Source organism: Canis aureus, chromosome 4 (assembly GCF_053574225.1).
Source record: "Canis aureus isolate CA01 chromosome 4, VMU_Caureus_v.1.0, whole genome shotgun sequence".
In the NCBI taxonomy this organism is placed as follows: domain Eukaryota; kingdom Metazoa; phylum Chordata; class Mammalia; order Carnivora; family Canidae; genus Canis; species Canis aureus.
In genome coordinates, this window is record NC_135614.1 from 5,507,997 (window position 1) to 5,522,953 (window position 14,957).

The window sequence follows — 14,957 nt, forward strand, 5'->3', positions numbered from 1 at the left end:
GCCTGAAATAATGGATCAACCTAACACTATTACTGATAGATTCTGTGTCTGGTATTAAGTAGAGTTAGAGTCATTTTTTTTTTGAAGTGGTACAAAATCGTGGTATATATGAAATTATAGAGAAAGACTACATATTAAGAATCTTTTTACATAGCAGGTGTTTTTGAGTAGGGAGGGAAACACACACACACACACACACACACAAACACACACACACACACACATATCTTCACCTGTTTCTTACCTTGAATCTGACCAGCCCTTTCTAATCCTTGCTTTGAACTGGTCAAGTGATATTCTCCTCTGTGAACCTGTGGATAACTCGAACTATCTCTGTTTTTCTCATCTTCTAAATGAGATACCACAAATTTTAGAGGGTTCTTGTAAATTTTTAGTCTGCTATGATCCCCTGGCTCTTGGTCTTATAAACAGCCATAGATAGCAAATGTGCATTTCTTATAATGTTTCTTAATTTTTTTCCACTTGTTAGCCTATCTGTTGCACAGGACAGACTTAGTTTGCTCTTCCAAAATAAATAGTTCATGCAGGTTACAGCTCAAAGTTCATCATAAACTTGTTGAACACAGGAATATGTTGGGAGTTAAGACAGACAAAGATCAACCGTTAAAATAAGAAATGGCAGATAAATCACTCGGGTAAGAAATATGCTCAATAATGGACACAAATTCCTCCTTTTTCAATGATGGTAACAACTTTATAGCTGTGTGTGTGTGTCTGTGGACATGTACATCACTTACTAGTGACTATTTCTGAGATGAGATCACATAAGCCTTTCGTTTTCTAAATTGTTTATTTGCCTTAATGTTTGAATTTATATTACAGCAAACGTTTTCCATCCTAAGCGGAAAGATAATTCAGAATTGAAAAAGAAAAAAGAACTTTTATGAGAATTAATGACACTGCTGCCCACAAGTACAGTCTTTCCTACACATGAAAGTGGGACACTAAGATACACTCAGCATGAAATTTCCACAACAAAGAAGAGAGATTTGGGTTGTCTTAACACTTTAAACTGGCTGTAAAGAGCACTTTTACAAACCTTGTAATTTAAAGACATAAGAGTTTTTAAAGTAAAATATACGTACTTTGGGAAATTTAAAATGTTACCAGTGATTTAGTTAAGAAAGTTACATTTAAAAATCTTTCTAAGTTTTGCAAAAAGAAGGAGGAAATTTTGTCAAACAACTTCATGGAGACATTAAGAACTGACTTCTTCAATAAGTTTTAAGGGGCCTAGTAAAAAGCACATTTTAAAAAGATTCATATACATCTTAATAATATAAAGCACTCCAAAACTAAATTTATATATCTACAACTTTTAAAATGATTTTATTTATTTGAGAGAGAGAGAGAGAGCGGGGGGGGGGGGGGGGGAGAGAAGCAGACTCTCCCCTGAGCGTGGAGCCCCACATGGGCTCTATCCCTGACTCTGAGATCATGACCTAAGCCAAAACCAAGAGTTCAACACTCAATGACTGAGCCACCCAGGCAGCTCTATAATTTTTTAATGTAGCAATTGCTCCGTCTGTGGTCAAATGTGGAAATCTCTATAATTTTGACTGTGTTACTGTTACAAAAATGAAAGCCCTGCATCCTCTCTACTACTTCTTCAAAAATCCATTTCTGCTCCAGTGCTGTGCAGTGGGTTTTAACGTTTCAAACTTCATCTTAAATTATGATTAACTATTTGGATATTTATTTGAATTTAAACAAACTTGCCTCCATTAAAATGTTCATTCCATAAATATTTGCTGAATGCTTATTCTGTGCCAGATACACTTCTGGCACTTGGGGTACATCATAAACAGAACAAAGGTTGCTGACTTCACAAAGTCTATATCCAGGAGATAATAAAAATGAACATAATAGATGAGGAAGTTATGTATTATATTCTTGTTAAAAATATTTTGGGTGTTATATTTGTCTTCCAGGATTGTCTTTTTTTTTTTTTTTTTTTTGATTGTCTTAACATAATACTACAGACTGGGTGACTTAAAACAACAGAAATGTAATTTCTCACAGTCTGGAGGCTGGAAGTCCAGGATCAAAGCACCAGCAGGTTGACGTCTGGTGAGACCTCTCTTCCTGGTTTGCAGATAACTGACTTCTGGCTGTGTCCTCAGGTGGCCTTTCCTCTGTACGTGTGTGGAAAGCTCTGATGTCTCTTACCCTTCTTATAAGGACACCAGTCCTATTAGATGAGGGTCCCACCCTTTATGACCTTAACTATCTCTTTAAAGGCTCCGTCTCCAAACAGAGTCACATTGTGGCTTTTGAATTTAACATATGCATTTGGGGAGGGGAGGCAGAAGTCATTCCATCCATAACATATGGCATTTGTGATATGAGGGACACTCAAGTGTGGGGCCCAGGGCAGAGTTATCCTCTTGCCAAGGTTTAAGGACAATGTTGAGATAGACTTCATGGAGAAGGGGATATCTGAGCAAAGATACAGGAGGTAAGAGGGTTATACATATAGCCTTTTGGAGAAAAAGGCATTTCTGATTGAGGGGGCAGCCAGCGCAGAGGCCTTAAGGCAGGAATGCATCTGGAATGTTTGGTAAACAGTAGGTCTGAAGGGTTGGGAGAGTAGGAAGAGATGAGGTGTGGGTATCTGGGTGATGTAGAGCTCTGGAGGCCCCTATAAGGAATTGGGTGTTTACCTGGGTGAAATGGGAGAACCATTGCAGGGTTTTGAGCAGAGGTATGACATGGTCTGATTTATACAGCCACATGGCCACGAAATTATTTTCAGGCATTTTGGTGAATAATTAAAGTGAAGTTATGCACATTTACATTTGACCCTTGAACAACATGGGTTTGAACTGCATAGGTCCACTTATACATGGATTTTTTTCGACAAGTACAATATAGTAGTATAAATGTATTTTCCTTATAATTTCCTCACTAACATTTTCTTTTCTCTAGCTTACTTTAAGAATACAGTATGTAACACATATAAGATACAAAATACATGTTGATTATGTCATGGTAAGGCTTTCAGTCAAAAGTAGGCTGTTAATAGTGGAGTTTGGGGGAAGTCAAAAGTTCTTTGCACAGGGGTCAGTATCCCTAACCCCTGTGTTGTTCAAGGGCCAACTGTACATTAACTGCATCTATCAAAACCTTGATTTTAGAATCTAATTTTAGAGTCAAATTATCTGGAGAGCTTCACACTTAACAAAGTTTTCCAAAGTGTGGTACGTATATAAGTAATCCTTCCTTCTATACACCTTTTACCTTTTCTTTTTTTCTTTCTTCTATTGAATGTACATAGTTACACATTTCTTGTGCTCTTTTGAAATCTTTTGAACTAAGTTTTATCTAATTATGTATACTTAATATCTATGTTCTAAGATACTTTTGAACAAATACTTTGGTGACGGCTATACAGATATATAGAGAAAAGAATAGTCACAAATGACATTACTTTGTGCCTTCTACAAATAAGTAATACTTTGAGGACTAATTGTGTACTTTTGTAATACAAAGTCTGTTTCATTCTGTTTGGTTTAACAAAATCATGATCATCAATTATCTTGCATTCAAGAGAAAAAAGAAACTGGATTGTTACTTATCATTTCTATGAATTGTCTATTTAAAAAAAAAGATTTTCTTTTTTTTTTTTTTTAAGATTAGTGGGTAAAAGTTGATGTGAAAGTAAGAGTAGGTTCACTGTTAGGTAAAACTGTGAAATAGGTCCTCTGGCTTTCTCTTCCTCTTTTTAGTTCAGGGAAATTCACCAAAGTATCTCCAGCACCTAGCTAGCACAAAGGATACCTAGCACATAATAGGTGCTCATTATATTTGTTAAATGAGTAGTGATTTCCCTAAGACATCTCCTCACTAATTTGCTAGTGACTTCAGTTGTTTGTCCATCCTTGGAGTGTTTGCATTCTAAAAGATTGCCAGAGGATGCCGGCAACCTCTGCCCAAAGATATGAACTGCTAAAGGTTGAACGTCAGGCGTCAGTGGGGAGATATTTTAAAGTGCAGAATTTTCCCCAAGAGCCGCTTTAAACCACATCACTGGTCAACTATTTACTTTGCTCGTCATTGGGTCAGATGAGAATTGCATTTGGTATACAGCTTTAAGACATACCATCCTGATTTATTTCTATTTCTTGGTTCCTGTGCAACCCCCCCCCCCAAAACAAAAACAAAAACAAAAACAAAAACAAAACAGGAGTTGTTGATTCTAAAGCAATTGCTGTCAATTTGTAGCCCATCCCCTTATAGTTTGTATTGTTTAGGTAGGACCTGAGCCCCGTTCAAGGTCTTCCTCAGCACCTCTGACACGCCTCGCGAGGACTACCCGAGACTGGGTGGGGAGCAGGGGTGTCCTCTAAAAGGCCAAACTGCTGGCGTCCGCAGCGGATCAGCCACGTGCTGGGCCCGGCGCTCAGCGACGCAGCCAAAACATCTCCGTATTAAAGCTCCGGCGCCTGCCTGCTGGAGGCACAGCTCTTTGAAGGTATGTGCTGTGGACGGTGCGCACTGTATACAACAAATGTGTTTGAAGAGAGCTAAGTTGAAACATAGACATTTGCGCTGAATGATTTCTACGGCGGCTTCGTTTCCGAAAGAAGCGTACCGGTACCTTTGCAAAACTGCTTCTCCCGGCCCGCAGAGGAAGGCTGGCTAGGCTTCCTCGGGGTAACCGGTCCTCCCTCTCCCAACCCCTTCCCATGGTTCTTGTGCCCCCGTCCTCTGGGCCCACACAAGGAGGACAGGACGCCTGCCGGTCCATGTTGGATGCAGGAAGCGGACGCCGCGCGAGCGCCTGATGCTTTCCAAACGCTGGTCGCTCTGCCCTGGGTCTGACATAACCAGCCTCGCAGGGCACAGACGGGGCGAAGACCGGAGGCAAGTCTGCCCCGAGCCTCCGTCGCGCGGGAGAAACGTCAGGGCCCTCGCCTTGAGGCCGGCCCGCCCCCCTCTCTTCCCCATTGGCTCGGCGGCTCCCCGCGTCACGCCTGCGACGCCGACGCTGCCCTGCCTGCGAGGGGCGGGGCTCGGGACGGGGCTCGGGACGCGCGAGGCGGGGCCAGCGCGCACGCGCAGGCGAGCGGGACTGGGTCAGGACCGGGGAAGGGCGGGGGTGGTGTTCCCGGTTTCCTGGGTTACCTGAGGGGGCGGGGGTGGGGAGTTCGCGGCGGCGACGGGGGTGGCAGCTGCAGCGGCGACAACGACTCGGGATTCTCCCGGTGAGTAGAAGCGCGCGGCGGCAGCCACACAGCAGGTAAAAAAGGCGGCCGCCGGGCGCGGATGACGCCGGCCGAGGGCTTGGGGTCCCGGACACCGTCCCCGGCCTGGAGAGAGGGCGGATTGGGGGTGGCGGCCGCCGGCCGGAGCTGGGTGTCGCGGCCCCGGGGCTAAGGGCGCGGGGGGGCTCGGCCCCGAGCCGGTCCTCGGGCGTCTCGTCCGGCTCCCGGTCTCCGAGATGTCTCCCCGCGGCGCCGGGCAGCGTGTGACAGCGGCCGCGAGGCAGGCGGGAGCTCCCCGCGGCCCCTGGGGACCCTTGCGGCGGCCACCCGCCACCAACTTTATTTCCGCGCGCGCGGGGGCCGCGGGGCCGGAGGTGGACGAGGCTGGCGACGCGGTGCTGCTAGCGCGGTCGTATTCATTGTCCTGTGCGGTGGCACTCGCTCCACCCCGGCCGGGCCCAGACTGGCAAGTCGACGCGGGAGCTGGCAGTTTCCGCGCCACCACCCTTGCAGTGGCTCCCGCGCTCCTGTCCCGCGGTGCTCGCCCATCTGTCCTCTCCCCCGCGTGCCTCCGTCTGCTGCTCGTCTCACGTCTGTGACACCCTCTGCGGGGCCAGAGGGGCCTCTGAGATAGCGGCCGTCTGTGCCGGGGCGTCAGTAGAGCCTTCCTTGGCTGGGATGCCCCTTAGCCTCCGGGGGGACTACAGTGTTTGAAAAATAACCGGGAGACCTCCCGACACCACAGAGTGGAGGTCAACGGGTTGTTTGGAGGTGGAGGGGGTCAGGGAGGAGGCTTTCAGAACCGCTCCCTAGCCTCAATTCTTATCGGGCTAAACAAAACGTTCCCTATGACGGCGCTGGGTACTTGAGGCTTGTTTGAAGCAGATAGAAAATACTAAGGGAGTTGCGTCTTGCCTTGAATACGTTGTTGTTGAGTACGGACCAGTGCTTCCTTGCACGTTGAATGCAGCTCGCGTTTTTCCTAGGGTTTGTTTAACAGATTGATAGGACGAACTGAGTTGGGCTTTTCTTCCTGATGATTCTTGGCCGGTCTGCTGCTGCTTTAAACTTCCACACCCAGAAACCTTATGCTAATAAAGATGTTGACTCTGAGCTTTCATTTTATAGATATAGTTATTAATATGGGGTATTTGTTTTTAAGAGCTTTACGAGTAGTCAGCAACTTTTTTTCTGATATCTCTTTGCTGTCCTCCATGTTGTTACTGCTTAAAGGTTGGAGAAGAGGAGGGATTAGGAGAAAATGAGTTATTATATAATTTAACTGACATGAAAGCAGTTTGTAAATTATAAAATGATGTATGAATTTAGTAGATATTTATTGAGCATGTACTGTGTGCCAAACAGTTTTCTGAACAGATGAATATCCCCTCCTTCACAGAGCTTGCATTCTTGTGGGGGATCTCAGATAATAAAATATGTGCTATGTCATTTAGTGTCAAGGACTATAGAGGAAAAAGCAGGAAGGAGGGAGGATAGGGGGAGAGGGTTGCAATTTTAACTGGAGCTTAGAATTAACTAGAGGTTAGAGCCAGGAAAGACTTCTCAGAGAACATGGCATTTGAGCCCAAGACTAGGAGGAAGTGAGAAGGTAATCCATATCCCTCTCTAGAGGAAGAGTGTTCAAGCAGAGGGAAAGGCACTTACAAGAGCTTTAAGGCAGGAGTGTACTGGGTGTGTTTGAGGACAGCTCAAAGGCTGATTTGGCTGTGGGGGAGTGAGCAAAGTAAGAGTAGTAGAAATGAAGTGAGGTAAGTGGGAATGGTAAGACAGCTTGGGTGAGGCCTTGTAAGCCTTTGTACAGACTTGGTTTAATACTCTGAGTGAGAAGGGGAGTCATCCCTTTGAATAGAGAAGAAATATAACCAGACTTTTAAAAAGGATCATTCTGGTGGCTAGAGTGGAGAATTGACTGGGGCAGAGGGAGGGATTGGGCAGGAGCAGGGGCAGGGGCAGGGGCAGGGTTATCAACTCAGGGACTCTTGCCAGAGCTGGGGCTAGAGATGATTATAATTGAGACCAGAGTAAAACTGGTGGAGTGGTTGATTTCTGGATGAATTGGGGGTATACTCAACAGGAGATTTATACCAGAATTTTTGTCGGAGCAAAAATGAAGATGAAGTAGACATATACTGAGATGAGGTTTATGAGATGAGCAATTTGATGGGGAGAGGGTTAGGGGGTGCTGAGAGGACAGTAAAATGAGACATTCAAGTAGAGATTATTAGTAGTAGATTCCAGTGATTTTTGTATTGAAGACATTACATTATTTTGACTTTATCAGGGGCTTAATATTTTCACCCATGAACTGCCAACTTTTTTTTCATACTCATTTTCTTTTTAGTTCTTTTGGACCAGCTTAATCATTGATTTCACCAAGTGCAGTTTTGTTTTTATTTGCTTGCACTCAGAGCATCTGTCTTTTAGTTTCAGTTGTAGAGAAAGCTGTATCACCCAGAATTTCAGAGTATCTTTGCAGTTTGTTCCTGTATTGAACACCTCCAATGATTTATCTTTTCCCAAGTTATGTTTGGATGGCTGGCTTAAGTTCAAGAATTTTTTTTTAAGCTTCAGAAATCTCGTTATCAAATGTGACTTCACTTGGCATTTGTGAAATTACAATGGAAATGACCTGTATTTTTAATACTTTATTGATGATTCAGTAATATAGAGGGATTATCCTAATTCTTTAGTTTCATTAAAAAATGGCTTGAAATAAATGGGCCATCACATGTTAAATGGAGATCTTTTCATCAAATTATGCAGTATGCGGAACAACAGAATTTGGCCTGTAAAACTTGTATCAAAAATATGTATCAGGACCCTAGAATATAAGGTCTATCCCTTACATTAAGAACCCAGGTTATAAACTAACATTTTTTTAATGGATTTTCAACCTAAATATATTCTGAAAGTATATCTTAAAACTGTCAGATTAATAACTAGTTTTAAACTGATCTTGGAGTCATTGGGAACACTGTATTCTCTTAGATCCTACTTTCTTTTGCTATTGCTTCTCACCAGTATTTGTTCTTGTCTCTCTTAATACTCCTGGCCTTGATTTACAGTAATTGAGAGAGACCTGATACATTTAGAAACTCTGAATGCTTCTCAGGTCTAATGGTTGGGGGAAAATAAAAATCTTATTTAGTAATATGAAAAAGTAGGGATGCCTGGGTGGCTCAGTGGTTGAGCGTCTGCCTTCAGCTCAGGGTGTGATCCCGGAGTTCCGGGATTGAGTCCCACATCGGGAGGAGGATGTGCATGGAGCCTGCTTCTCCCTCTGCCTGTGTCTCTGCCTCTCTCTCTCTCCCTGTGTCTCTCATGAATAAATAAATAAAATCTTTAAAAAAAAAAAAAAAAAGAAAAAGTAATGCTTAAAATGTGACCATCTTAATTAGCGAAGAAAGGAATTAAACAATTTTCCAGAAGGCTAGTCATTGTTCCATTCAAATGTGATTCCTTGAAATTGAAACTCAAAATGCATGAGGAAATAAGAGAACTGCTAGCCACTTTAAATGAGTGGAAGAAATAGATGAATGATAAGAGAGGGTATTGCACCTACTTAGAAATGTTTATATAACTAGAGCCACTCATCTTTATAAAGTAAAGAGGATAGAAGATTTTTGCCAGAAACCTGAATCACATATTTTAAATTTAAAAACAGAGTGGGGAGGGGGAAAGCTTAGAAACTGTACATTGAATGTCTTGATACTAAGTGATTCCTAGAAAAATTATAGGCCAGATTGCCAAGCAGATGCTTTATAATTTGTGATTAGAAAACAAGGCACTGATTATTAAGACCCAGAATTGCTTTTTTAAGAACACGTCATATTAGCCCCTTGCACACTTTGCCAAATATATGATAATATTAAATAATCTTTTTAAGCACCTTGCATCTTACAGAGTGCATTCCCATTATTTTATTTAACCCTCAGAACATCCCTGTGAAGTAGTGTCAGAGGAAGAGGACTCAACAATAGGAGCCCTGGGAAGTCATGAAGGGGACAGATGTGGGAGATTTTAGAAAGGACTTACTTAGATACAAAGTTAAAGAAAGGGAAGAATCAAAGTGGGCTTTAAGGATTCTAGATTGTCTGACTGAGTGAATGGTAATGCTGGTAATTGATCATAAATTTGAAAATATAGGTGGAGGAACAGATTTGGAGATGTGAAATTCATCTATTCATATCAGTTTGGTGAAAATAGTTGTTTTCTTTGTCAGAACTGAGTCACATGTAATTAAACTTTTCAAAATATGTAGGTCAGCCTGGAACTCAGAAGAAGAGAAGTCTAAACCAAATGAAAAGTCTTCATTCATTCAGTAAACATATCCTTTCAAATTCTTTTGGTAAGGAAGAGAGGACAGTGGGTAGAAGCTTGAGCAGGGAAATGTGATTGGGGAAGGTTTGTTTTTCCTTAAGGATGAAAGAGTCAAGGAACTTTAGTGGACTGATGGAAAGGGTCCATTGAAGAAGAAAGAAAATTGAAGTCACAAGAGAAAGATGATCAGACATAACCTCAGAGGAACTGGAAGGGTTGGGAACAAGATCACAGGTGAAAGGGTTATTTTGGAGAAGAGCAGTGATGCACCTTCCTGTTTAAAAAAAGAAAAGGAAATAGACAGTGAATACTGATATAATATAGGTACATGTCCAGGATAACATCTCTTGTCTCCGTGGAGCCAGGTTATCTGCTGAAATTGAGAAGGAAGGGCGTGGGTTGGGGTATGTTTCATGGGAAAGGTTACTGTTGTGATTGGAAAAGGGGCTTGACTAGGGAACACTGACCTAATTGCTGAATAATGATAAACACCCTTGAAATCACAAATGAGGAAAGCAGCCAATCAGAATGGTTAAGCAGTACAGAAAGCATATAATTAGACTGAATCTAGATGGTGATCGGAAGTGAGGATATGATGTATAACTTGTGTTGGGGGATGGTATAAAGTCAAGAAACTGAGGGTGATAATGAGGTTGCTAATTGAAGGGCTGAACCAGAGGTATCCTGCTTGATTAATGAAGACAGCTAAGCCAAGATGAAGCTGATAAAAGTACAGAACAAAGAGGGTGAAGAATCTCAGTGAGTAAGCTGTAAGATTAATAGAAGTAAAGAAGTACTAGAGATGGAAAAATAGGCACAAGATGTGAGGTCCTAACTTTAAGATTCTGGAGTTGAAACAGTCATAGCTGACGATAAGGGCCAAAGTATGACCAATGATGGTTGGTAGCCGAAATTAATAGTGCTAATTACAATTGTAATATTAATAAAAACTACCGTTTATCAAATGCTGTATACTAGTCACTATAGTAAATGCTTTTTCTATAGTTATTATACATATTTTTCACAACCACCTACTAAACTATGCTTACCCTCTACAAAGTAGAGGTCATTGAAGAAAAGGAAATCAAAGAGCTCTGAATCCTAGTATGTTGGGATTATTTGTTCTTATAGATAATGAAGCTCCCAAATAATAGATCTTGTATGGAGTGGAAGATAAGAATTATATGACAAAGTTCTCAGTAAATGGAGATGAAAGACTCAAAGTCAGTAGTTGACAACTACAAATATAATATAGCCTTAAAATTGGATAAAAATGGGATAATAATGATGCATAGGCCACCTTAGGAACCAGGTGATAACCAGAATAATGCTGATCTGTCTTCCTGGCCTGGGATCTGGGTGTATATAGTGATTTATTAAGAGGAAGAGATGAAATGAACCTCTTGTGTAAAGGTAGAGGAGATAGGGCTGTTTCTTAGCAATGGAACTAGGTTTCCTAAAGCTAGAGAGTAAAGAATCCAGGGAGGAAGGAAGACTCATCTAGTCGTGTGTGGAAAATCAGAAAGGGTGGGTGGGCAGGTAGGGTGATCATGTAATTTATTGACCAAACAGGTATTATTATGAAAATGGAAAGAATGTCTTTAATAGTTACTCTGGGACAGCATTCATAAATTAGGACTGTCGTAGGCAAATCAAGATGTTTAGTCATATCAGTGACAGGTAACTAGAGGAGCTGTCACCTTGGAAATGGGCTGTGGATGTTGAAAATGAATGAATTGAGCCCTAAACTAGAGGAATATGAATGGAACTTACCCAGGATTATTCTCTCTAGCCCTATAGCATTGCCCTGAAATGTTCTATGTACATTTTGTTCTGTAAGAGTCTGGAGATTTGAAAGAAGTTCTGGATTCATTTCTATATGAAGATTTGGAATCCATTAACATATAAGTGATACTAGAAACCTTAAAAGTGGATGAGATCACAAAAAAAAAAAAAAAAAAAAAAAAAAAACCCACAAAGAGAATGAGGAGGAGGAGGACAGAATCCAGAGACTCACCAACATGAAGAAGCTGGCAAAGAAGAATACAACTAGGGAGACTGAGAAGGAATGGTTAGAAGGAAAGCCACAAGAGATTTAGTATCCACAAATCCAGAAAGAAGAGAGAGATTCAAGAAATTAATCTCTCATATGCCTTATGTTCCTCTGAGAGGTCAAATAAGATAAGGACTGGAATGTGTCCATTGGCAATTAGAGGGTTGTTAATCTTGGCCTGACTAGTTTTGGTAGAGAAGTGTGGGCAAAAGTCAGTCTGCAGTACACAGAGAGGTAAGGTGGAGACAGGAAGACTACTTTAAGTGAAGACTACGTTTGAGTAATCTTGAAAGAGGAAGGTGTTAACAGGATCTATATATCCTGTGTATAAATATATATATATATATATCCTGTATATGTGTGTGTGTGTTTGTGTGTGTATGTGTGTGTGTGTGTATACATACATATATGTATATATATTTCATTCATTCATTCATTCATTCATTTAAGGAAGGCAGTGAAGAAGCCAATGGAGACAAAGGGGTAAAAACTAGGAGGGAGCTGGATTTCTAACCAATGCCTTCTGGTAATGTCTAGTTAGTAATTTTGTTGTAATGGAAAGAGTGAAAGTAAGAGGAAGATACATTTTAAATTAAGTAAGACAAACTTTGTAATAACTACAACTCATCAGAAGCTGAAATAGGTAGAAAATGTTTATTGAAGAGAGAGAATTCCTAATCTGGTGAAATACTGAAAAGTGACATTTAGGTTATAGAATAACTCTAGGATTCTTTTTTTTTTCTCTACATTTTTTGAGGGAAGGAGGAATGTGCATATAAGGTTTATTAGTTCAGGATTCCTGATCCCATAACATTGATGCTTTTTAAATAACTTGTGTTAGTTTTTATCAAGTAGCTTTGACCAAAGTTTCTTTCTCTATATGCAACATTAACACATCTCAGGAACACTGCCAGCACATTTTAAAGCTTGAAAACTAACAAGAGATAAAATCCATTTTCTCATTCTTCACATGGGGAATCAAAATCAAAGATCTAGGGATGCTTGATGTACAGATTGAGGCACAGAGCCTCAGTGAGACTCATTCTAGAATTGTATTTCCTACAACCGCTAGATTTTTATTCCAGCTACTTTCTTGTTGCTGAGACATCTTCTCTTTTTGTTCTTTGACTCTGACAGGTTGTAGAAGACAATCTTTTTAAATAAGTAAAATAGAGGTCCTAACGTATGGATTTATTGTGGTAGATGAACAAAACACTCTTAAGATTTTACTTGAAAATTGTAAAATGTTATAAATTATTTTTATTATTAGTGTAAATGAAGGGCTTGGAAAAATTGAACTTTCTTTTAAGGTGTCTCTTTTGCAAAGTCTCTTTTAAGAAATCTCTTCTCCCTGGCACCTGGGCAGCTCAGTCATTTGAGCATCTGACTCTTGGTTTCTACTCAGGTCTTGATCTCAGAGTCCTGGGATTGCCCCTCCCCAGCCCCCACCCCCTGTAGGCCCTGAGCTGGCTTGTGTGCTCTCTCTCGCTCCCTCTCCTAAATGGGTAAAATCTTTATTTTTTTATTTTTAAAGATTTCATTTATTTATTCATGAGAGACACACACAGAGAGAGAGAGAGAGAGAGAGAGAGGTAGAGACATAGGCAGAGGGAGAAACAGGCTCCATGCAGGGAGTCTGATATGTAACATGATCCCGGGATTCCGGGGTCACACCCTGAACTGAAGGCCAAAACTCAACTGCTGAGCCACCTAGGCATCCCTTGGGTAAAATATTTAAAAAAAATTTTTTTAAATTAAAAATAAAAATAAAAATAAAAATAAAAATAATAAAAATAAAAATAAAAATAAAAATAAAAAAGAAGTCTCTCTTAAAAAACCGAAAAGAATATAGGCTTCCAGGCCAGAGAAATGTGGTTTTTAGGAACAGCTTATCTAACTTACTAGCAATCATTTTTTTTTAAAGATTTTATTTATTTACTCATGAGAGACACAGAGAAAGAGAGGCAAAGACACAGGGAGAGAGAGAAGCAGGCTCCATGTAGGGAGCCCGATGTGGGACTCAATCCCAGGTCTCCAGGATCACACCCTGGGCTGAAGGCAGCACTACACTGCTGAGCCACCCGGGCTGCCCACTAGCAATCATTCTTGACTATCTCTGGATATTTCAACTGTCTAAAATCATAACAGTAATATTTCTCTTATATGGTACTTGTAAATATTAAGTTATATATAATTATATTTGATATATTATTTAAATATATATTATATGTCACGTTTTTGGACAATGCTTGAAGCCTAGTATACATTTGGTGAGAAATACTAATTTTCCTAACTCTTTTGAGGTTTTTATTTCTTTGACATATTATTTCTTATTTCTTATTTATTTATTTATTTCTGAAACAGAATTAACATAGTGTTATATTAGTTTCAGGTGTATGATATTATGATTAACAATTGAATATGCTACTCAGTGCTCATCAAGGGTATTTTTTAATAGAATTTAAAAAAAATTTTTTTTTTATTTATGATAGTCACAGAGAGAGAGAGGGGGGGGGAGAGAGAGAGAGAGAGAGAGGCAGAGACACAAGCAGAGGGAAAAGCAGGGTCCATGCACCGGGAGCCCGACGTGGGATTCGATCCTGAGTCTCCAGGATCACGCCCTGGGCCAAAGGCAGGCGCTAAACCGCTGCGCCACCCAGGGATCCCTCATCAAGGGTATTTTTAAGTCCCTTTATCTATTTCATCCATTCCTCTACCTACCTCCCCTCTGGCAACCACCAGTTTGTTCTCTGTATTTTAGAGTCTGGGGTTTTTGTTTGTTTCTCTTTCTTTCTTTGTTCATTTATTTTGTTTCTTAAATCCCACATATGAGTGAAATCATAACATATTTCTCTTTCTTTTACTGACATATTTCACTTAGTGTTATACTCTCTAGCTCCATCCTTGTTGTTGCAAGTGACAAGATTTCATTCTTTTTGATGGCTGAGTAATATTCCATTGTATATACACCCCACATCTTCTTTATGCATTCATCCATCGATGGATTCTAGGGTTGTTTCCACATCTTAGCTATTGTACATAATGCTGCAATAACAGAAGTGCTTATATCTTTTTGATTAGTGTTTTTACTTTCTTTGGGTAAAGGGGTCTCATGGTAATTTTATTTTTAAATTTTTATTTTTTATTATTTTTTTTATTTTAAAATTTTTGAGGAACCTCCATATTGTTTTCCCTAGTTGCTGCACCAATTTGCATTCCCACCAACAATGCACCAGGGTTCCTTTCTTGTTCCTTTCTTTCTACATCCTCACCAACACTTGTCATTTCTTACCTTTTTTATTCTAGCCATTCTACCAGGTATAAGGTGATATCTT

General features: G+C 40.6%; 2 protein-coding genes across 2 annotated transcripts in view; one reads left to right on the forward strand and one right to left on the reverse strand.

The window, feature by feature from the left end:
* Nucleotides 1–823: 823 nt before the first annotated feature.
* LOC144312017 (uncharacterized) lies at nucleotides 824–6,444 on the reverse strand. Its single transcript, XM_077894335.1, has 3 exons — nucleotides 6,399–6,444; nucleotides 5,149–5,912; nucleotides 824–4,518 (listed from the first exon to the last, which is right to left on the reverse strand). Exons 1-3 carry the CDS (start codon nucleotides 6,442–6,444, stop codon nucleotides 4,333–4,335), a joined length of 996 nt encoding a protein of 331 aa, XP_077750461.1. The 3' UTR covers nucleotides 824–4,332.
* Nucleotides 5,093–14,957, forward strand: part of LYST (lysosomal trafficking regulator) — a 183,896-nt gene continuing 174,031 nt past the window's right edge. The window contains exon 1 of the mRNA XM_077894418.1: nucleotides 5,093–5,228. The gene's annotated coding sequence lies outside the window, so the exon portion shown is untranslated. The remainder of the gene's footprint in view (nucleotides 5,229–14,957) is intronic.